The sequence below is a fragment of the Theropithecus gelada genome, chromosome 3 (assembly GCF_003255815.1).
Source record: "Theropithecus gelada isolate Dixy chromosome 3, Tgel_1.0, whole genome shotgun sequence".
Lineage (NCBI taxonomy): Eukaryota > Metazoa > Chordata > Mammalia > Primates > Cercopithecidae > Theropithecus > Theropithecus gelada.
Window position 1 is genome coordinate 113196703 of NC_037670.1, and position 25614 is coordinate 113222316.

A 25614-nucleotide genomic window follows, 5' to 3' on the forward strand; every position below is an offset into this window, starting at 1 on the left:
TGCCCTTGCAAAGTGCTGGGATTGCAGGCATGAGCCACTGCGTTACTTGGGCCTTTCTCACTACATTCTAGCTTATATTGAATCTAGTATTAATACATCCTCATTTATATAGAATTACTTATGTATTTGTACCATCGCCTTTCAAGATTAAGTTTCCCGAGGGCAGAATCCTCATCTGAGTCACCTCTTTTTCACCGACAGCACAAAAAAGGCATAATTATAAACAATATAATGAATATTCATCATTAGTTGAATAAGTTCAAAAAATATTAACATGTCCCTGAATATACAGAAGTCCTTGGTAAACTGAGAGGTAAAAAGATGATTTCAAGGTGCTGAATTAAAGACATTTTAAAATGCCATATATTTTAATTTTTCAAAGTATTACATAATGCATAATTTTTAATCCTATATTAAATGCTACAGGAATTTAGAAGAGAGAACATAATCAGAAAACCAAACCAGAAGAGAGATTAGCAGTCAGAATGATAATTGCCACCCCCCATCTAAACATAAAAACAGAAAGAGAGAAAGAAGGAGAGGGAGAGACAAAAAGACAGTGAAAGACAAAGAGATAGAGAGACAGAAGAAATCTGGAGAACACTGATCAAAAACCAAAAACTTTCTACTCAAATATGAGAATGTGGTAAGTTCAAAGTTTTTTCTTAAAAGCATATTTGTGGCCAGGTACGGTGGCTCACACCTGTAATCCCAGCACTTTGAGAGGCCCAGGCGGGCGGATCACCTGAGGTCAGGAGTTTGAGACCAGCTTCACCAACATGGAGAAATCCCGTCTCTATTAAGAATACAAAAAAATTAGCCAGACATGGTGGCACATGCCTGTAATCTCGGCTACTCAGGAGGCAGAGGCAGGAGAATCGCTTGAACGCAGGAGGCGGAGGTTGCGGTGAGCCAACGTCACACCACTGCACTCCAGCCTGGGCAACAAGAGCAAAACTCGGTCTCAAAAAAAAAAAAAAAAGGCATATTTGTGAGTTTTGTATGTTGATATGAACAGGGTCAACCAGCCATTTGTTAGAAGCCAAGCTCATTACAAAGCAGACTACCTATATAGGAATCTCAGTTAACTTCTCCCCAGTGTCTGTGTTCCTACATGGATAAGAGATCCAAAAGAATCAAGAATAATTAAAAACCCTTTCTATTCCTCTTCAAGTTTCTAAACTATGCCTAATAGCAACTACTCCACAATCAAGAATTACACACACCAGCTGGGCATGATTGCTCATGTCTGTAATCCTAACATTTTGGGAAGCCGAGGTGGGTGGATCACTTTAGCTCAGGAGTTCAAGATCAGTCTTGGCAACATGGCAAAACCCCATCTCAATCAAAAAAATACAAAAATTAGCTGGGTGTGGTGGCATCTGTCTGTAGTCCCAGCTACTTGCAGGGGCTGAGGCGGGAGGATCGCCTGAGCCTGGGAGGCAGAGGTTGCAGTGAGCCAAGATTGCACACACTACCTGACTCCAGCCTAGGTGACAGAATGAGGCCCTGTCTAAAAATAAATAAATAAATAAATAAATAAATAAATAAATAAATAAATAATTACACAAATCTCTTGATGGGGGTAACAGATATCCTTTGCTTATATTGCTTTAAAAAGAACCAATAGGTAAAGGATGAATGACACATATTACAGGCAGAAAAAGAACAACACTGTCATGAAAGAAATGCCAAGTTAGTGAGGTTTGACACTAGTAAGTGTTATGGATTGAACTGTTCAGAAAGGTATGTTGAGGTTCTGACCCCAAGCACCTCAGCACCTCAGAACACAATTTTTTTTGAACTGAGGCCTTTATGGAGGCAATCAAAATGAGGTCATTAGGGTGGACCTTAAATATAACTCATGTCCTGACAGAAGGGAAAAACTTGGACACAGAGACAGACGGACACACACACACACCCACACACACATATACACACTAGAAGAATGCCATGTGGAGAAGAAGGCAACAACAGGGGTGATGCACCTGGAAGCCAGGAAAGCCCAAGATTGCTAGCACACCACCAGAAGCTAGGAGAGAGGCATGGAACAGATTCTCCCTAACAACCCTCAGAAGGAACCCACCCTGCAGACACCTTGATTTCAGACTTCTAGCCTCTAGAACTGAGAAAATACGTGTAGTTTAAGCCACCCAGATTGTAGGACATTGTTATTGCAAGCCCTGGCAAACTAATATGAGGTTTATGGTAAAATCCAAACATGACACCTGTAAACCAACACATATGTGTAAAATGCTCACAAACTGAAAATCACAAGTATCTCTACAAATGCCAGACAGCTTCACTGCAAGATAATGAGAGCTGTTCTTGGGGAGGATGCTAAAGATTATGTTTAAAGACAGCAGTTGGGATGCACACATTTATGGGAGAATGGTGAGGAGTATCGGAACAGGGATCCCAACAATTAGTTGGCTATTTAAATTATGTAGCACTATAGGGACACTCCACACTTAGCTCTCAAGTCCTGCAATATGACATGTAGCTGTTATTCTTCAGCTGACTTAGCCACCTTAATGCAAGCAAAGCCAGACAGCCTGTCATCTCTTAAAGCAGGTGAGTAGGCAATGGCTTTCATCTCCACTTGGAGGAAATTAAGTACTACATGTGACCAGGAGGCTTGAAACTGTACTGAAGTCATTCTTCAATTCCAGGAGCTTTTTGGCAGAATCTTTAGGGTTTCCCAAGTATAGAATCATATTGTCAGCAAAGATGGATAATTTGACTTGTTTTCTTATTTGGATGCCTTTTATTTCTTTCTCTTGCCTGATTGCTCTGGCTAGGGCTTCTGGTACTATGCTTTAATAGGAGTGGCGAGAGTGGGTATCCCTGTCTTTTTCCAGTTCTCTAGGGGAATGCTTCCAGCTGTCATCAGTTCAGCATGATGCTAGCTGTGGGTTTGTCATAGGTGGCTCTTATTATTTTGAGCTATGTTCCTTCAGTGCCTAGCTTATTGAGGGTCTTTATCATGAAGGGATATTGGATTTTATCAAAGGCTTTTTGCAAATCGACTGAGATGATCAAATGGTTTTTGTTCTTAATTCTGTTGTGTGATGAAACACATGTATTGATTTGTGAATTCTGAACCAACCTTGCATCTCCGGAATGAAGCCTACTTGATTGTGGTGAATTATCTTTTTGATGCGCTGCTGGATTTGGTTTGCTGGTATTTTGTTGAGGATTTTTGTGTCTAGTTGTTCATATCAGGATGATGCTGGCTTCATCATCCTCGATGATAGGGCAGCGTCCATCTTTCTCAGTTTTTTGCAATAGTTTCAGTAGAATTGATACGGTCTCTTTTCTGTACTTCTGGTAGAACTTGGCTATGAATCAATCTAGTCCTGGGCTTTGTTTGGTTGGTAGGTTTTTACTACTAATTCAATTGTGGAACTTGATATTGGTCTGTTCAGAGTTCCCATTTCTTACTGATTCAATCTTGGGAGGTTATGTGTTCCAGAAATTTATCAATTTCCTCTAGATTTTCTACTTTGTATACACAGAGTTGTTCCTAATAGTCTCTGACAATCTTTTGTATTTCCATGGGATCAGTTGTAATGTCACCTTTGCCATTTCTCATTGTGCTAATTTGGATCTTCTCTCTTCCTTTAGTTAGTGTTCTATTGATCTTTACCCTTTCAAAGAACCACCTTTTGGTTTCAACGATTTTTAATATATTTTTAGGTCTCAATTCCAGTCAGTTCTGCACTGATTTTAGTTATGTCTTTTCTTCTTCTGGTTTTGGGGTTAGGTTGTTCTTGTTTTTCTAGTTCCTCTAGGTGTGATGTTAGTTAAGTTAAGATCTTTCTAACTATTTTAAGTAGGCATTTAGTGCTGTAAACTTTCCTCTTAACACTGCTTTTCCTGTATCCCAGAGATTTTGGTATGATTTGTCTCTGTTTTCATTTATGTCTAAGAATTTTTTGACTTCTGCTTTAGTTGTATCAAAAGTCATTCAGGAGCAAGTTGTTTAATTTCCATGTAATTGCGAAGTTTGGGGAAACCTTCTTGGTATTGATTCCTATTTTTATTCCACTCTGGTCTAAGAGTATGAATGGTATGACTTTTTTTTTTAATTTATTCAGATTTGCTTTATGACTGAGTATGTGGTCATCTGTCCTAAATGCAAATAAGAAGAACGTATATTCTGTGGTTAATGGGGGTGGCATATTCTGTAGATGCCTATTAGGTCCAGTTGGTCAGGGGTAGAATTTAAGTCCAGAATTTCCTTGTTAGTTTTCTGCCTTGATGATCTGTCTAATGTTGTCAGTGGGTTGTTGAAGCCCCTACTATTATTGTGTGGCTAAGTCCTTTTGTAGGTCTACAAGTAATTGTTTCAGGAATTTGGTTGTTCCATTGTTGCATGCATAAAAATTCAGGATAGTTAAGCCTTCTTGTTGAATTGAACACTTTATCATTATGTTACGCCCTTCTTTCTCCTATTTTATTGTTGTTGGCTTACAGTCTTTTATCTGATGTAAAAATAGTGACTCCTGCTCTTGTTTGTTTTCCATTTGAGTGATAGATCTTTCTCCAATCCTTTACTGAGCCTACTGGTGTAATCACATGTGAGATGGGTCTCTTGAAAGCAGCAGAGAGATAAGTCTTGTTTGTTTTTTTTTCTTAATCCAACTTACAATTCTGTGCCCTTTAAAAGCGTGAGGTTTAGTCAGTCTATATTCAAAGTTAATATTGATATATAGTGTTTTGAGCCTATCATGAAGTTGTTACTTGGTTGCATTACAGTTTCTATTTTGTGGTGGCTTTACAGAATCTGTGGGTCATGTGCTTACGTGTGTTTTTGTGGTAGTGGGTATTGTTCTTACATTTGCATGTTTAGAACACCCTTAAGGATCTCTTGTAAGGCTGATCTAGTGGTAAGAAATTCCCTTAGTGCTTGCTTGTCTGGAAAACATTTTATTTCTCCTTTGCTTATGAGGCTTAGCTTGGTGGGATATGAAATTCTTGGCTGAGATTTCTTTTCTTTAAGAATGCTGAAAACAGGCCCCCAAACTCTCCTGGCTTGTAAGGTTTCTGCTGAGAAATCCACTGTTAGCTTAATGGTGTTCCTTTTATATGTGATCTTGCCTTTTTCTCTGTAACATTTTTGCTTCAGCATTGACCTTAAGATATCCTGATGAGTATGTCTTGGTGATGTTCATTTTACATAGTATCTCACAGATGTTCTCCAGACTTTTTGAATCTGGATATCTACCTCTCTAGCAAGATTAGGGGATTTTTCTGGGATTATTCCCTCAAATATGTTTTCCAGGTTGTTTACCTTTTCTCTGTCTCACTCAGGAATGCCAATAATTTGTAGGTTTGATCACTTTACATTATCCCATATTTCTCAAAGACTTTGTTCATTAAAAAACATGGTTATTTTTGTCTGGGTTAGTTAAAAAGATTGGTCTTCAAGCTCTGAAATTATTTCTTCCACTTGGTCTAAACTATTGAAGCTTTCAACTGTTTTCTTTTCTCTCTCTCTCTCTCTTTTTTTTTTTTTTTTTTTTTTGAGACAGTCTTGCTCTGTTGCCCAGGCTGGAGTGCAGTGGCGTGATCTCGGCTCACTGCAACCTCCGCCTCCCAAGTTCAAGCTATTCTCATGCCTCAGCCTCTGCAGTAGCTGAGATTATAGGCATGCACCACCCCACCCAGCTAATTTTTGTATTTTTAGTAGAGACGGGGTTTCATCATGTTGTCCAGGCTGGTTTCAAACTCCTGACCTCAGATGATCTGCTCGCTTTGGCCTCCCAAAGTGCTGGGATTACAGGCGTGTCACTGTGTCTGGCCTCAATTGTACTGAAATTCCTTAAGTGAGCTTTTCAATTCTACAAATGCTGACTGATTTCCTTTTAAGATGTTAGATCTCTTTCTTCATTTCCTGGATTGATTTAGAAGTTTCTTTGTGTAGATTTTGAATCATGTCTTGGATCTCACTGAGTTTCCTTGTAATTCATGCTTTGAATTATTTATCTGTCATTTCTGAGTTTCCACTTTGGTCATGAATTATTGCTGGAGAGTTACTGTGATCCTTCAGTGGTGCCATGACATTCGGATTTTTCACAATAACAGAATTGTGCTGGTTCCTTCTCATCTGGAGATACTGGCACTATAATTTTTGTAATTATTTTTGTACAGATTGGATTTTTTCTTTTTCTTTCTTTCTCTGTAATATTACTGATGGTTTTTTTGTTTTTTTTTTTTTTACCTTTCCCTTTCCCTTCTCCCCAGTCCCTCTGTGTTGTGACTGCAGAGGATGCTGGGTAGGATCTTTTGGCTTTGCTTCTATAGCCCTATGCATTTCTATCAGCAGCTTTTATATAGGGCTGTTCGGTTTGACCCACAGCCAGTGGATGGCACTTATGGGTAAGAACCTACTGCAGCCAACGTGGCTGGATATATACTTGATCCTTATTTATGGGGAGATCCTCTCTGTTGCCTTAGGCAATGGGCTGATCTGTGGAGTCCACAGTGTTCTGAGTTCCCTTCTCAGTCCTGGGGGGCAGGAGGCAAGATGGTCATCCCCTGATGACAGGCAACAAGCACCAGCACTGGAGAATCCAGTGGAAAACCAACAAGCACCCAGAGGTGTGCCTAAGCATGAAGCTGGGAAACATCCGCAGCCCCAAGCCTATGCAGAGGAAGTGGAGGCAGCCTAAATTCCTAACCCAGGAGCATAAGTACTCCAGAACCCTGGAGATTTGCCAGGGTATGGAGGAAAGAGGACCCTGCTACACCAGAGTTTTGTGTAGAAAGGGTGAGGCAGCTTAGACTGCCATTCCAGGTGAACTGGTGCTCCAAATGCCTGGAGATCTGCCTGGGTGTGGAGCACAGAAGGCCCAGCTGCACCATGGTCTCTGCACAGGAAACAGTGAGTGACTCAGGATGCTGAATCAGGTGAGCAGGTGCTCTAACTGCCTGGAGATCTGCCTGGATGTGAAGCAGAAAGGGCCCCTCCTGCACCTGGATGTCTGCAAAGGAAGGGTGGGGCAACTCAGGCTGCCAATCCAGGTGAAGTGAGCAGGTGCTTTGAATGCCTGGAGATCTGCCTGGGCATGCAGTGAAGAGGGCTCCGCTATACCAGGATCTCTGGACAGAGGGGGTGGAGCAGTTCAGGATGCAGAACCAGGCAAGCGGGTGCTCCAATCTGCCTGGGTGTGGAATGAAGACGGCTCCCTGCACAATTTTTGCAAACTTTTTTTTATAACTCTCAAAATTAATACTACTACTTTTGACTTCACAGTATTTTTGCCTTACATATCTTTCTTGATAAGGACTATTTCATCTTCTAAACTTAAGAAACATGAACAAACAGGTACAAGACCACACTCCTGAAAATCCTAAGATTACCTAAATTAGCACATAATCAAAATTTCCAACTATGTCTTTAGAACGATCCTTCAGAGAATTGTTCTCTTCTACATCTTCTAATTACTTAAGTTACAATGCCCTAATCTGGTTGCGTGCAGTGGTTCATGCCTGTAATCCCAACACTTTGGATGTCCGAGGCCAGAGGATCACTTAAGCCCAGGAGTTTAAAACCAGCCTGGGCAACACAAGAAAATTCTGTTTCTACAAAAGAATTTTTTAAAAAATAGCCAGACATGATGGCATATGCTTGTAGTCCCAGTTACTCAGGAGGCTAAGGCAAGAGGACTGTTTGAGCCCAGGAGGTTGAGAATGCAATGAGCCGTTATCAGGCCACTGTAGCCTGGGCAACAGGGTGAAATGCTGTCTCAGAAAAAAAAAAAAAAGTCCTATCTTCTATAAAGATTTTAAAAAGAGGTAACAGGGCCAGTATAGAAAATTATTTTGCAACATCATTTGGTAGAGTTATAAAGTTAAAACAAAGCTTGTGACTTCTGTGGTTGTTGCAGAGATAGCATTAATTTATCTACAACTACATGTCACTAACTCTGTCCTTAATCAATAAGGGAGAGGAAGGAGGTCAATCAGAAACACATGAGGACAAGCTTTTTAAGAATCCAAATCTGTGCCCTGACCGCCAGAGAACAATGGAGAGAAAGAAGAAAAGGAGGCGAGAGTTGTTTCTCTATATGAAAATATATGCAGCATGATGCCAAAGCAGACAGAAAGAAAAAGAAAAAGTTTGCCTTTTTTTTAAAGTAAGAGACTTCTGAAAGATGGAGTAAAAGCTTAATTTAAAAAGACCCCAAGAATGGCCAATACATTTGGCACTGTCAAATCAATACTCCTATTCCCAACACTAAATCTCTATGAGAAATTAATCACATAATTCACCTGGAAATGAATTCTCATTAGACGGTTCCAACTCCTTCGAAAGAAAGAGAAAACAATGTTGTGGGGAGGAGTGTTAAACAGAAAAATAAATTGAACAGTCTGAAAAACTGTTTACTAGCACAGCACACCAATTTCAATGAGTTTTACACACTTGCCAAAAGAAAAAAGATACCCTAAGGGAGAAAAATCTATTGTATATTAAATAAGAATTAAATAAAATGCTATTTAGTAATAAGAGGCGTGATACACTGCACATGTGAAATATTCCAAAAATAATGAACTTACTTGCTTTTCCCTTTGTATACTGTAGCATAAGATCCTTCCCCTAGTTTTTCCAGCTTTTCATATGAGTCAGCTTTTCCAAATTTGGGACTTGTTGGCTAAAAATGAAGCACAGGGTAAGCAAAACAGATTATATCAAATTAATTAACAACAAATACCATAATTTTGCTGAGAATGTACAGATTCTCTGTCACTTTTTAAATTAACTGTTTTTTCTGGCATATATATTTATTTTTCAAAACAACATAATAAACAGGGTACAAAACTCAAAAAATGCAAATAAACACAAAGAAGAATGAAATTATTCCCATAATCTAACCAGGGAACCACTGTTAATATTTTGATATCTGCTCTTCCAGTGCTATCTGTAAGCTGATGACTGCTTTCTTACATAAATGAAACTGCACTACATCTACTGTTTTTTAACCTGACCCTCCCTTTTTTATTCAATAAATTGTGAATACTTTACATGTTATTATACAATCTTCTAAATTATGAGCTGGTAAACTGTGGCCCATGGGCCAAATCCAGCCCACTACCTCTTTTTGTATATCTCATAAGTTTAGAATAGTTTTTACTTTTTTAATGGTTGAAGGAAACAAAGCAAAATAAGAATAAAATTTCATGATATGTGAAAATAATATGAAAATTAAATTTTAGTGTTCATAAAGTTTTACTGAAACACAGTCGTGGTCATTCACTTGTATATTTTTTCATGGTTTTCAAACTACAACAGAGCTGTAGTTCCAATATGGATCACATGGCTGACAAAGCCGAAAATATTTAGTGTATCCCATTGTAAATCATGATGGTATAATATTCAGCCATATAAAGGTACTCCTCTGATACCTTTTAGTGATAATTCAAACAGATAATCAGAAGATGTTATCACTCAGCTATCACTAATACAAAATGGAACTCTCTTACATACACATAAATCAATCCTTAAGGCATAGCTGCCACCAAATAACTCTTCCTTAAGACAGGTCACATCCCAACAGGACCAAAAAACATGCTAAGAGGGAGTGACCTCATCACTCTTATTGTGCTCAACTCCCACCCCAACTTTAAATAACTATGGAGCAAGAAAAGGGGAGTGTTGTCCTCCGTGGTGGAGAAGCATTCACCTTTTATTTCAATAAGAAATGATCTATTATTATACTGTTGCTATTAAATAAAAGGGTAATACCAAAGCATATTAGAAAATGATAATTACACAAGGAATGAAAAATATCTTATTAAAGAGATTTATTCCAATATAAATATATACATACATATACATAATTCATAAAAGGTGGCTAATATTTGTAGTACTTCATAAATAACCAACTTCAGAAGTTTAGAACTTGTATTCTTGAAGTTGGGCTTGAACACTACTTTTGAGTATACTCCTGTACCACTTACCAAAAAACACACATGTGGGCAACGATTCTGACTCCTACTATTTATTAGGATTTTACGCGGCCAGTTGAATATACATTTCTTACTTCCTTCCCACCCAAAATACCCCATCATGACTGAAAAGTTATTTTTCAAAAATAATAAATCAGAATTAGAAACAGAAAACAGAGTGCCAATATCTAATCAGAAATTTTGAAGAATTCTGAAAGAAGGTAATCAGAATCAAAACTTCAGGGAAAAGCCTGACCATGTAGGAGAAGACTATTAAAGAAAAGAAGCAGGAACCTCTAAGTGAACATGAGACCAACCAACACATAAACAGTTGAGACTGCAGTGTCCTCCCAAGCAAGCTGCAGAGGCATCTGCGCAGGAGACGGCTTAGAGTGTGGTATCTGAGCAGAGCAAGAACTCAAGTAGCCAATACCCTACAAGAGAAAAAGCAATGTCTCCCCATCCCCCAAGCTGTAATCCCTTTCACACAATCAGCAGAGACAATTTACAGAAAATAAAATAAGCTGACAGTGATTCTCAAGTACAAATATGAATATACAACCAAAAATCACAAATCATTTTAGGAAAATCAACATCCTAAAAAGAGAAGGATAAAATTCAGTGGGCAGATAAGCTAAAACCTTGGAAGGCAGGTTGACATTGCAAAGGTAAGGATAACTTTAAATAGGCCAGGCGCGGTGGCTCACACCTGTAATCCCAGCATTTTGGGAGGCAGAGGAAGGCGGATCACGAGGTCAGGAGATCGAGACCATCCTGCCCAACATGGTGAAACCCCATCTCTACTAAAAATACAAAAATTAGCTGGGCGTGGTGGTGCACATCTGTAGTCCCAGCTACTGGGGAGGCTGAGGCAGGAGAATTGCTTGAACTCCAGAGGCTAAAACAGTAATAAGCTCAATGGCTGAACAGAATTCTCCCAGGAAACTTCAGGGAGAGGTTGCATCTAAATAGAAAATTTATTCAGCAAACGTATTGCCACAGATTGTAATAGCTGCAAAAAGATAGTTAAGCAATATTTTCAAAATTAAAAGGAAAAATAATTTTGCATAATTAATACTATACTCAAGACAGTCCCTCAAGTGAAATATGGAAACACAACAATTTTACTACCCACAGAAAAAAATCTAGATATAAAATTATCTCAATGTAAGATGTAGCTGGAGTGATGGGGGGACAAGGCAAGGAAGAGTAGGAAAGAAGAAATAAAACCACACTGAGCTTTCTTGAATAAATCAGAATATATTGCAGATACAGATTGAAACTCCAAATGCATACCTTTTAGAATGTTTCTTAACCTTTAAAAGGGAATCAGTAAATTGATATAAATAAGGTGTACAAATCCCAAACAAATTGGGGAGGGAGGAATGGGAAAAAAAATGCAATGAAAGAGAAAGAGGGTAAGGAGTGAGAGGTTAGAGGAGGAGGCATATTCAGTAAGAAAGCATGCAAAGTTTTATAAAACAAGAATTTTATAAAATAAGAATAAATTTTATAAAATAAGAATAAAGTCCAAACATATCAATGATTACAATAAACATAAATGAATCAACTTCCCCTATTAAAGGAAAAGCTCTCCGATTAAAAAAACAAAGAAAATATAGCAATATGCTATTAAGAAGAGATTTAACGAGAGTAAATCTGAAAATAAAGGAGTAAGGGAAAAATATAGCTCAATAAGCATTTTTTAAAATAATACCAATAGTAGTATTGATAGCAGACAAGACAGAATTTACAAAACAATAAATAGATTAAATTAGTATCTCCCATAAAAAATGAATGTTAAAAATCCACCAAGAAGTCTAATAAACTAGTAAACTAGTAAAGGCCAAATAACATAGTTTTGAAATGTATCAAACAATTGTTGGTGCAATAAAGTGAGAAACTGTTGGTGATAATGAAAGACAAGCATACACATTGACAGAGCAAGCAAGTAACTAATAATTAAGGGATCTATGGGGCTCAAATATTAGAAACAATGGCTTAATTAATATACATATTCATATATTTATATTCTTTCAAGCACACATTTAAAATTCACCAAAAAATGATCATAGATTCAGTCACAAAGATGATCTCAATATTGAAAACTGCAAAAACATTTCAAGTTGCTTTTTCTGAACACAATGCAATTAAATTAGAAATTAAGACTATAATTAACAAAACCGTACTATATTTGGGATTCCTGCTAAATGAGTAGATTTTAGCTGTTCTTGCCACAACAAAAAAAAATGGGTAACTATATGAGATGATAGATATGTTAATTTGCTTCACTACAGTAATCATTTTACTATCTATATGTATCCCATAACATCACGCTATATAGATTAGAATCCCTAATCCAAAAACCTTAAAACCAAAATGTTCCAAAAATCTGAAACTTTTTGAACACCAGCATGATGCCACAAGTGGAAAATTCCACACCTGACCTCATGTGACAGGTGCACAAAATTATTTAAAATATTGTATAAAATTACATTCAGACTATGCATATAAGCTACATATGAAACATGAGTGAATTTCATGTTTAGACTTGGGGTCCCCTTCCTAAGATATCTCATGTATATTCCAGAATCCAAAAAAATCTTAAAGCCAAAATACCTCTGTACCAAGCATTTCAGATAGGGGATGCTCAATCTATGTATCTTAAATATATACAACAAATGTTATCTTGTTGAAATAAAAAAATTAAAGCTGAATAGTTTAACAACATGGGTTTAAAAAAATAAAAACTTAAAATTCATAAATATATGACAATGAGAGCATGACCATTTAAGATCTATGGCATGTAGCCAAATCAACACATAAAAGAAAATTTAAATATATGCATATAATAGAAAACAATAAAGCAGTATGATTTAGACTTTCAATGGCAGCTAGAAAAGAAGCAACAAAGAACACAGTAGGATGAGATTAATAAAGACAATGAAAGATATTTGTAAAATATAAGACAAAAGTATTGTAAACATGATTAATAAAACCAAATGCTATTTGTAATGACCATTAAAACAGATAATTATCTGGAAAGTCTCATTAAAAAGAGAACTAAATAAACACTGGAAATACAAAGAGAACATAACTCAGTTTAAGAACGAATGTTTTTGTTGTCGTTAATTAACCTGGAATACTATGAACAGCTTTATACCAAAATATTCAAAATTTAGTACATACTTTCTAGAAAAAATTAATTACCCAAATTGACCTCAGCAAAATACAAAAACTAAGACACAATAAACATAATAAATTTAAAGAGTTAATCTTAAAAATATAATCTTCTAAGGGCAACTTCTACTAAAATTTAAGAAACAGATATACTAAGTTGTATGAAGCAGATAGCATAAAAATATAAAATGCTTCTAACCAGCAAAACCCTATTACCAAAATTAACTAACTAATTAAACAAAAGGCCAAGTATCACAAACATAGGAGCAAAAATTCTAAGAAAATTTTTAAAAATTAATTTCTGCAAATGTGCTACAAGAATAATATACCATGGCCAAATGAGATTTATCTCATTAATTCAAAAATGATTCAACCTCAAAAAATTTACTAATATATTTCCCTACATAAAAGAAAAATGCTGAAAAATAATTTTTAAAATTCAGTATACTGTGTATCTGAAATAAAATCATAAAATTATGTAATCTAGTAACAAAGGAAAGGTTCCAAATTCAATATTATTTTTATAGAAACCTGTAACAAACCTCATATTAAATGGTGAAATATTTGATCCATTACTTTTAAATGCAAGAACAAGACAGGAAACCACCCAACTTCCACTATTTGGCGGTTATTAACGAGTATTTGTGCTTTAGATACTAATCTCTTCCATAAAATAGGAACCTATTATGTTAATCCTTACTATAACAAATATATCTCTAAATATGTCCAAACGTTAGGGGCTTAAAATTAAAGCCACAGAGATTGTAGAAAACAGCCACATGTTAAAATTTTCTACTATGCAATTCACCTGTAAATAGAGTAAAGGCTCAATGGTTGAAGTCAACCCACTACACATAAACTTCCATGAGGTTGTTTCCTCATTCTGTGTAATGAAAAAGAACTTAATTTATGTGTGGAACTAAACAGATTTTTGCAAAATCTAAAGTCAGATTTATTCAGGTGTATATAGCACCAGGTTACCTAAAGCTGTGTAGACTGAGGAGGTATTATCAGGCAACTACTGTTACTCATCATTAATGCCAATAAAAAGAGAAGAAACAAATTCATCTTTGAGAGTCCCAACTATTAATCCAGCCTATCTCTAGACAGTGGCACCTTCAATGGAAGAATGACTGTGGCAAATGCTGAGAGAACTGCTGGAAAATTAGTAAGTGCTGCAAGAAAGCTTCCAGGGTCAAGTACTCAATCTGCACTGCTGGACACAACAGTAACCCATTTCCTGACCAAGCATTCAATATGGGGTCAATTCCTCCTCAAGCTCCATGATTACTAATTTTATAATGAAATATAGATCAAAAATAGAATTCCTGCCTTCACAAAATCAGAGCTCCTAGAGCTACATAACACTGTAGGCATCATTTACTCTAATACAAATATATAAAAATGAAAACTTCCCAGAAACACCGATTTGCCCAAGACCATACACTGAATTTCAATTAAATATTTTTCCTTAAAGTAAAGCCATCTAAGTAATCTGCTCCCTTTTAGCATTCAGTATGCGAAAACAAAACTAGCAGCACAAATTTTGCTAGCACTCAGTACGAGAAAACAAAACTAGCAACACAAATTAACAGTGTTTAAAGAAAAAATCCTAATCAAATAACAAGGGTTTATTTTATACATATGTATGGATTGCTAGAGGTGTCATAACAAAACACCACATACTTGGTGGCTTCAACAACAAAAATTTATTTTTTCACAGTTTTGGAAGCTAGAAGTCCAAGATCAAGGTTTTGGCAGGGTTTGTTTCTCCTGAGTCCTCTCTCCTTGGCTTGCAGATGGCCACCTTCTCATGTGTCCTCACATGGCCTTCCCTCTGGCTGACGGGATCCCTGGTGTCTCTACACTTCTTGCAACGACACCAGTCATATTATATTAGAGTCACACCCAATGACCAAAATTTAATTTAGTCACCTCTTTTAAAACCTTACCTTCAAATACAGTTACATTTTCAGGTACTGGGGGCTGGGACATCAACATAGGAATTTTAAGGGAACAGCATGCAGTCCATAACACACACACACACACTCTCTCTCTCTCTCTCCCCCCCCCACCATATATATATTTATGCAGATAGCATAAAATATAAATATATATATGTGTGTGTATATAGATATATGAAGGACAAAGATATTTCAAAAAATAATATAGAAAGGAACGGAGGGAGGAGAAGAAGGGGGGGAGGGTATAAGATATTTTTTAGGAATTTAACTCGGTTCCATGTAATTTAAACTATGATTACAATGATGAGCTCTTTAAGCATTATATTCCCTTAGGACCACCTATTTTTTTCTTCAAGAAATTTGTAAGATACAAACCATGTGTTGAGTTAAATCAAGTAAAATTTAATGGAAAATTACATTCAAAGTCGCCTGACTAGTCCTGTGTGGGTTATGTTCTCATGCATTTTTCATCACCAGGAAACAGCTTGTGAATGTCACACTTTACCATCACCCTCCTGAGCCTAAGTTTTAAATAGAAATTTAAAAACCTATATTAAACTTCAGTATAAAATGATCTTCAATGGGGAAAATATTGTGTTCACAGTTCCACTCTAAATTATTTAAAATCAGAATGAGAGGTCTGTGTGTTTGCTTTTGTGCTCCTTTAAGAATGAATCCAATCTAAGTTAAAAATGTAGCCGAGTAAAATTACCTTTTTATTCTTATTAGGAGATAAACTGCTAATGACTACTTAAAGTAAGTATAAGACACAGTCACCACTTGGCAAGAGAATAGGAAGCCAAAATTTTCTCTTTCTGGAAAGGCACAAATAATTTTCAAGAAATGATATATTCACTCTACATGGATAGCTTTGTATAAAAGAGTTAATGTAATTGTTTTTAAGACAGACCATATTAAACTTGCTACTTGAAAAAACTGTACTGAAGAAATTAGAAAACAAAATTTTTTTAATGAAAATCATTCATTCACAAGAAAGATTTAGTAAAGGAAGATGCTAGTGGTACAAAGTAGTCTATCTAATTAACTGGATTTGGATGCATTAACTGCTGTGGTTGTATTCTATATTCTGTTAACACTACAATGGCAGAAAATTAATATTTTCCCATATTTTGTGGTAAAACAACCAACATTATTTGCCCTGTGAAACTGATAGATAGACATTGTGGAAATACTCTGTAACTTACAAATCAATCATGCTGACTCCATAGGAAGAATCAAAGGCATGTAATTCCTATCTAAAACTTTTCCTAGTCTACAAAAGAATAGGCCTATGGAATAGGATGCATCCAAGAGACAGTCTCCACTTCGACAGAGTCTTATAAAGTGAGTCTCCTAAATTAAGTATGCAGAAATGGTCTGGTCTATAATTACTATATATATAAATAAGGAATCCAAATGCCAAATCTTTAAAGAGGTCAATAATAAAATTCTTCCTATCAAATGAATAAAAAAAGAATAATTCAGAAGGAGAGATTTTTATAATTAAAGTTGAGGCCTTTGTCTTTTTTTCCTTGCAACTTTATTAAATCATCACATTTAAATAAAGATGCTGGATCAAACCAAGGTGTAGTCAACCTTAAACATTATCTTTGGCTTTTTGATGTCAGATGTGTGGACAGATGAGAAACAGCTTTATGGGACAACTCTTCTCTGCTTATGACTTAGAGTGTAGCCTTGAGATACCACTTTAGAGACGTGGAAATACAAGGCTAATCAGCAATTTCTAACAGACACTAACTGCATAGAGATGTGAAATTTAATGAGATGATGTCAATACTTTTTTTAAAAAAACGAATAAAAGTATAGAGAACCATCAATTATCTGGGCCAGCGGAGGGGAACACTGACATGGATAATGAAATGTGTACACAATGTTCCAGCTGAACAATGTTTGCCACTCTGCCATAAAGGTGTTCTTAACCCTTGACAGCTCTAGTTCATTGTCTGTGTAATAATAATAATAACAACAACTAGGTAATATCAAGTGATTACGTACCAGGCCTTAAGCTAATCATTTTACATGCATTACATAAACTTAATCTCTATAATACCACCATAAGGTTGGTTCTATTACTATCCCCATTTGAACATGAATAATTTACAGACTGAAAAAGTAACTCATCTAAAATCTTATAGTTACTGGCAGAACTGGAATTCAAACCAAGATGATCAGAATTGAAAATGATTTTCTTTGTTACTATTATACTGGTGGAATATTCCCACAGAGTCCTAACTCTCACCCACACGGAGGAAATATTAAACATGCTTCGGTCTGTCTTCTATTGAAACCCCACTCGCAAAAGCAAGCATGGGTGTCTGAACTGCATTTTTATAAACTTCATGAGTACACTTCAGTGTTCACTGTAATGATACCATGATATCCGTAAGAATGTCCACAGCTTCATACTGACTTCACTGAAAATTGATTTTAACCCTCACACATAACTCCTTGCTTAAGATTGCTGAGTACCCCTTGAATTGAGGAAAACCATAATAGAGAATCACTTCTCCAGTACATTACACTGTAACTGTGAGAGTGGATATGAGGGTGAAAGAGGAAGGATTCAATCAGAACCATGTGGCCCCATTAAATAAGGATTTAAAGTCAAACCTGATTGGGCTAATTTTTATTTTGCCTGTGATCTCCAGAACAAGCTTTATCACCCAGCATTGACAGCCCTATTACAGCCACACTAAGGTAATGCATCATTGATAGGTAACTTGGTTATAAAATAGATCTAGGTGTTGCACAGAGGTATGGATCCAAACATCACACATGGTAACAACCTGTCAATGGGGCTTGGTTCTAATCTGGGAATTTTCCACTTCCCAGAAGAGGAAGTAATGCCAAGATGAGACACCCACCACACCCCAAGAACAAGTATCTAAAAACTGAAGTGAAACTCTCATTTGCAGGTTTGCACCGTCCTCCCCCATCTCCTAGATTAGGCCTGCCTATCATGGGATATAGATTTTTATGGTGATGAAAAGAGGTAAATTTGGAGCAATTTGTGGAATGTAGAGAGGACCTTAACCTAAATACGAGTTTCTGAAAATATGCCCTCTTTAAGATCAGCTTATGACAGCACAACTCAATGAAATCCCTTCTAAATTGGTCTAGTAAGACAGGAAATCTCCCGTAGTACTCCCAAGAATTGCAGCTACTGAGGAGCACAGCTGGGTTAGGGGAGGTGGCAGGAATAGGGGAGGGAAGGTTTGTCATATCAATGACAGTATTAAACACTACACAGGGACTAGTCCTAGGAAAATGGGCCCTCAATTTATGTCTGAAACAAATTTTAAAACCCTGTCAAATACCCTCTTAAAATATACCACTATAAATAAAATCACATTCTTCATATTTTGTGTGAATTTTAAAGTGCCACTATCTGAAGAAAAAAGAACAATCAGCCAGTTACATTAGCATGATGGCCACTGAGGTCAAGGCATTCTTGGTTCCTTGATTTCCGTCAAGGCTTCTAATATATAATGGCCTGTATGTGAAGAGCATATAGATGTATACAGTTGGGAAGGCATTGTATTTTAAAATAGTTTTTAACACAGTATTTCCAAAAAACAATGCTCTCCTCATTAAAACAGTAGCTGCAATGCCATACTTTTATCATGTTCTCCTTCCTTTTCAGCTCTACTCTTGGAGCTTATAAAAGATAACTAATATTTTTTTTAAAAAAATGATAAAAGTATGACATAAATCATGGTGACCCTTAAGGAAAGAGGATCTTCCTTTGATGCTTATCAGCCATTGTTACATCCTCTAAGCACTGTAAAAAAGTAACACCCGTGTCTATAAGGCTCCCTTGCTTTTCCCATGCTTCCCATGGGTATTAACCGATCAATCCTTTACACTGCTGCAGGGGATGGAAAATGGCGTTATGCAAAAAGTGTTACTGTCTCCATTTTCTGCCCAATTCAGAATCCAGTGGAAATTAACCTTTCCACCAAAACAAACAAACAGACAAAAAACATAATAAAGTGCCCCTTCTTATCACAACAGGGCAGAGAACAAATAGGCAGCAGACAGGATTTGCTGGCAAGATGGCCAAATAGGAACAGCTCCCATCTGCAGCTCCCAGCAAGATTGACACAGAAGGCAAGTGATTTCGGCATTTCCAACTTAGGTACCCGGTTCATCTCACTGGGACTGGTTGGACAGGTGGTGCAGCCCACAGAGGGCTAGCCAAACCCAGGTAGGAAATCCCTCACCCAGGAAGTGCAATGGGTCGAGGGATTTCCCTCCCCCAGCCAAGGGAAGCCATGAGAGATTGTACCAGGAGGACGGTGCACTCTGGCCCAGATACTGTTATTCTACCACGATGTTCACAACCGAAAGACCAGGAGATTCCCTCCAGTGCCTAGGCCACCAGGGCCCTGGGTTTCAAGCACAAAACTGGGCAGCCATTTGGGCAGACACCGAGCTAGCTGCAGCAGTTTATTTTTCATACCTCAGTGGCACCTGGAATCCCAGGGAGACAGAACCGTTCACTCCCTTGAAAAGGGGGCTGAAGCCAGGGATCCAAGTGGTCTGGCTGAGCAGGTCTCACCTCCATGGTGCCCAGCAAGCTAAGATCCACTGACTTGAAATTCTCGTTGCCAGCTTAGCAGTCTAAAGTCGACCTGGGAAGCTTAAGCTAGGTGGGGGGAGGGGCATCACCTTTGCTGAGGCTTGAGTAGGTGGTTTTACTCTCACAGTGTCAACAAAGCTGCCGGGAAGGTTGAAATGGGCAGAGCCCACTGCAGTTCAGTAAGGCCAGGCCGAAGGCCACTGTGGCCAGACTCCTCTAGATTCCTCCTCTCTGGGCAGGGCATCTCTGAAAGAAAGGCAGCTGCCCCAAGTCAGGGACTTAGAGATAAAACCCCCATCTCCCTGGGACAGAGCAACCAGGGAATGGTGTGGCAGTGGGCACAGCTTCAGCAGACTTAAACATCCCTGCCTGACAGCTCTAAAGAGAGCAGTGGATCTCCCAGCACGGTGTTCAAGCTCTGATAAGGGACAGACTGCCTCCTCAAGTGGGTCCCTGAACCCCATGTAATCCTAACTAGGAGACACCTCTCAGTGGGGGCCAACAGACACTCATACAGGATAACTGTGGCTGGCATCTGGTGGGTGTCCTTCTGAGATGAAGCTTCCAGAGGAAGGAACAGGCAGCAATCTTTGCTGTTGTGCAGCCTCGGCTGGTGATACCCAGCAAACAGGGTCTAGATTGGACCTCCAGCAAACTCCATCAGACCTGAAGCAGAGGCCTCTGACTGTTAGAAGGAAAACTAACAAAGAGAAAGGAATAGCATCAACATCAACAAACAGGATGTCCACTCAGATACCCCAACCAAAGGTCACCAACATCAAAGACCAACGGTAGATAAATCCAGGAAGATGGGGAGAAACCAGCACAAAAAAAGCTTAAAATTACAAAAACCAGAATACCTCTTCTCCTCCAAAGGATCACAACTCCTCGCCAGCAAGGGAACAAAACCAGATGGAGAATGAGTCTGACGAACTGACAGAAGTAGGCTTCAGAAAGTGGGTAATAACAAACTTCTCTGAGCTAAAGGAGCATGTTCTAACCCAACGCAATGAAGCTAAAAACCTTGAAAAAAGGTTAGATGAATTGCTAACTAGAATAACCAGTTTAGAGAAGAATATAAATGACCTGATGGAGCTGAAAAACACAGCACGAGAACTTCATGAAGCATACACAATTATCAATAGCTCAATCAATCAAGGGAAGAAAGGATATCAGAGATTAAAGATCAACTCAATGAAAAACAGCAAGAAGATAAGACTGGAGAAAAAAGAGTGAAAAGAAACAAACAAAGCCTGCAAGAAATATGGGACTATGAGAAAAGACAAAAATCTACATTTGATTGTTGTACCTGAAAGTGACGGGGAGAATGGAACCAAGTTGGAAAACACTCTTCAGGATATCATCCAGGAGATCTTCCCCAACCTAGCAAGGCAGGACAACATTCAAATTCAGGAAATACAGAGAACACCACAAAGATACTCCTCAAGAAGAGCAACCCCAAGACACATAATCATTAGATTTACCAAGGTTGAAATGAACGAAAAAATGTAAGGGCAGCCAGAGAGAAGGGTTGAGTTACCCACAACGGGAAGCCCATCATACTAACAGCAGATCTCTCAGCAGAAACCCTACAAGCCAGAAGAGAGGGGACACCAATATTCAACATTCTTAAAGGAAAGTATTTTACACAGAATTTCATATCCAGCCAAACTAAGCTTCATAAGGGAAGGAGAAATAAAATTCTTTACAGACAAGCAAATGCTGAGAGACACTGTCGCCACGAGGCCTGCCTTACAAGAGCTCCTGACGGAAGCACTAAACATGGAAAGGAACAAGCAGGACCAGCCACTGCAAAAACATACCAAATTGTAAAGACCATCAACACTATGAAGAAACTGCATCAACTAACGGGCAAAATAACCAGCTAGCATCATAATGACAGGACGGAATTCACACCTAACAATGTTAACTTTAAATATAAACAGGCCAAATGTCCCAATTAAAAGACACAGACTGGCAAACTGGATAAAGAGTCAAGACCCATCAGTGTGCTGTATTAAGGAGATCCATCTCACATGCAAAGACACACATACACTCAAAATAAAGGGATGGAAGAATATTTATCAACCAAACAGAAAGCAAGAAAAGCAAGGGTTGCAGACTTTAAAACAGACTTTAAACCAGGAAAGATAAAAAGAGACAAAGAAGGACACCACTAATGGTAAAGGGATCAATGCAACAAGAAGAGTTAACTATCCTAAACATATATGCACCGAATATAGGAGCACATTGACTCATAAAGCGAGTTCTTAGAGACCTACAAAGACTTAGACTCCCAAACAATAATAGTTGGAAACTTTAACACCCCACTGTCAATATTAGACAGATCAATTAGACAGAAAATTAACAAAAATATCAAGGACTTGAACTCAGCTCTGGACCAACCAGAACTAATAGACATCTACAGAACTCTCTCCACCTCAAATCAACAGAGTATACATTCTTCTCAGCACCACATCACACTTACACATAACTGGAAGTAAAACACTCCTCAGCAAACACAAAAGAATGGAAATCATAACAGTCTCTCAGACCACAGTGAAATCAAATTAGAACGCAGGATTAAGACACTCACTCAAAACCACATAAGTACATGGAAATGGAACAACCTGCTCCTCAAAGACTACTGGGTAAATAAGGAAATTAAGGCAGAAATAAAGATGTTCTTTGAAACCAATGAAAACAAAGACACAACATACCAGAATCTCTGGGACACATTGAAAGCAGTGTGTAGAGGGAAATTTATAGCACTAAATGCCCACAAGAGAAAGCAGGAAAGATCTAAAATTGACACCCTAACATCACAATTAAAAGAACTAGAGGAGCAAGAGCAAACAAATTCAAAATCTAGCAGAAGACAAGAAATAACTAAGATGAGAGCAGAACTGAAGGAGATAGAGACAGGAAAAACTCTTCAAAACATCAATGAATCCAGGAGCTGGTTTTTTGAAAGATCAACAAAATAGATAGGCCACTAGTCAGATTAATAAAGAAGAAAAGAGAGAAGAATCAAATAGATGCAATAAGAAATTATTAAGGGGATGTCACCACCAATCCCACAGAAATACAAACTACCATTAGAGAATACTATAAATACCTCTACACAAATAAACTAAAAAATCTAGAAGAAATGGATAAATTCCTGGACACATACACTATCCTAAAACTAAACTAGGAAGAAGTCGAATCCCTGAATAGACCAATAAGTTCTGAAATTGAAGCAATAATTAATAGCCTACCAACCAAAAAAAGTCCAGGACCAGAAGGATTCACAGCCGAATTCTACCAGAGGTACAAAGGGGAGCTGGTACCATTCCTTCTGAAACAATTCCAAACAATAGAAAAAGGGAGAGTCCTCCCTAATTCATTTTATGAGGCCAGCATCATCCTGATACCAAAACCTGGCAGAGACACAACAAAAAAAGAAAATTTCAGGCCAATATCCCTGATGAACATTGATTCAAAAATCCTCAATAAAATACTGGCAAACCAAATCCAGCAGCACATCAAAAAGCTTATCCACCACAATCAAGTCGGCTTCATCCCTGGAATGCAAGGCTAGTTCAACTTCTGGAAATCAATAAATGTAATCCATCACATAAACAGAACCAAGGACAAAAACCACATGATTATCTCAAAAGATGCAGAAAAGACATTCGACAAAATTCAACAGCCTTTCATGCTAAAAAGTCTCAAGAAACTAGGTACTGATGGGACGTATCTCAAAATAAAAGAGCTATTTATGACAAACCCACAACCAATATCATACTGAATAAGCAAAAACTGGAAGCATTCCCTTTGAAAACCAGCATAAGACAAGGATGCCCTCTCTCACTACTCCTATTCAAAATAGTAATTGGAAGTTCTGGCCAGGGCAATCAGGCAAGAGAAAGAAATAAGGGATATTCAATTAGGAAAAGAGGAAGTCAAATTGTCTCTGTTTGCAGATGACATGATTGTATATTTAGAAAACACCATCATCTCCACCCAAAATCTCCTTATGCTGATATGCAACTTCAGCAAAGTCTCAGGATACAAAATCAATGTGCAAAAATCACAAGCATTCCTATACACCAGTAACAGACAAACAGAGAGCCAAATCATGAGTGAATTCCCATTCACAATTGCTACTAAGAGAATAAAATACCTAGGAATACAACTTACAAGGGATATGAAGAACCTCTTCAAGGAGAACTACAAACCACTGCTGAACGAAGTAAGAGGACAAACAAATGGAAAAACATTCCATGGTCATGGATACGAAGAAACAATATTGTGAAAATGGCCATACTGCCTAAAGTAATTTATAGATTCAATGCTATCCACATCAAGCTACCACTGACTTTCTTCACAGAACTGGAAAAAACTACTTTAAAGTTAATATGGAGCCTGCATAGCCAAGACAATCCTAAGCAGAAAGAACAAAGCTGGAGGCATCACACTACCTGACTTCAGACTATACTACAAGGCTACAGTAACCAAAACAGCATGGTACTGATACCAAAACAGATATGTAGACCAATGAACAGAACAGAGACCTGAGAAATAACACCACACATCTACAACCATCTGATCTCTGACAAACCTGACAAAAACAAGAAATGGGAAAAGGTTTCCCTATTTAATAAGTGGTGTTGGGAAAACTGGCTAGCCATATGCAGAAAGCTGAAACTGGATCCTTTCCTTACACCTTATACAAAGTTAACTCAAGATGGCTTATAGACTTACACATAAGACCTAAAACCATAAAAACCCTAGAGGAAAACCTAGGCAATACCATTCAGGATATAAGCATGGGCAAACACTTCATGACTAAAACACCAAAAGCAATGGCAACAAAAGCCAAAATTGACAAATGGGATCTAATTAAACTAAAGAGCTTCTGCACAGCAAAAGAAATTATCATCAGAGCGAACAGGCAACCTCCAGAATGGGAGAAAATTTTTATAATCTATCCATCTGACAAAGGGCTAATATCCAGAATCTATGAAGAACTTAAACAAATTTACAAGAGAAAAAAAACAAACATCAAAAATAGGCAAAGGATATGAACAGACAATTCTCAAAAGACGACATTATGTAGCCAACAAACATATGAAAAAAAGCTCATCATCACTGATCATTAGATAAATGCAAATCAAAACCACAATGAGATACCATCTCATGCCAGTTAGAATGGCAATCATTAAAACATCAAGAAACAACAGATGCTGGAAAGGCTGTGGAGAAATAGGTACACTTTTACACTGTTGGTGGGGGTGTAAATTAGTTCAACCATTGTGGAAGACAGTGTGGCGATTCCTCAAGGATCTAGAACTAGAAACACCATTTGACCCAGCAATCCCATTACTGGGTATACACCCAAAGGATTGTAAATCATTCTGCTATAAAGACACATACACACATATGTTTACTGTGGCACTGTTCACTATAGGAAAGATTTGGAACCAACCCAAATGCCCATCAATGATAGACTGAATTAAGAAAATGTGGCACATATACACCATGGAATACCATGCAGCCACAAAAAAGGACGAGTTCATGTCCTTTGCAAGGACATGGATGAAGCTGGAAACCATCATTCTCAGCAAACTAACAGAAGAACAGAAAACCAAACACGACATGTTCTCACTCATAAGTGGGAGTTGAACAATGAGAACACATGGACACGGGGAGGGGAACATCACACACCAGGGCCTGTCGGGAAGTAGGGGACTAGAGGAGGGATGGCATTAGGAGAAATACCTAATGTAGATGACAGGTTGATGGGTGCAGCAGTCCACCATGGCACATGTATACCTATGTAACAAACCTACACATTCTGCACATGCACCCCAGAACTTAAAGTATAATTTTAAAAAAAAGAAAAAAAAATGTTTTAAAAGGGTAGCA

The 25614-nt window shown here is 37.7% G+C and overlaps 1 protein-coding gene across 4 annotated transcripts in view; it reads right to left on the reverse strand.

Moving 5' to 3' along the window:
* The window catches only part of CDK14 (cyclin dependent kinase 14), a 591864-nt gene that overhangs the window by 435448 nt on the left and 130802 nt on the right, over window positions 1–25614 (reverse strand). For 3 of the 4 annotated variants that reach the window (XM_025378501.1, XM_025378504.1, XM_025378502.1), the window contains one exon: window positions 8566–8660. The exons of the other annotated variant lie outside the window; for it this stretch is intronic. In XM_025378501.1, the coding sequence (XP_025234286.1) occupies window positions 8566–8660 (95 nt within the window). The remainder of the gene's footprint in view (window positions 1–8565; window positions 8661–25614) is intronic. 4 annotated transcript variants of the gene reach the window in all.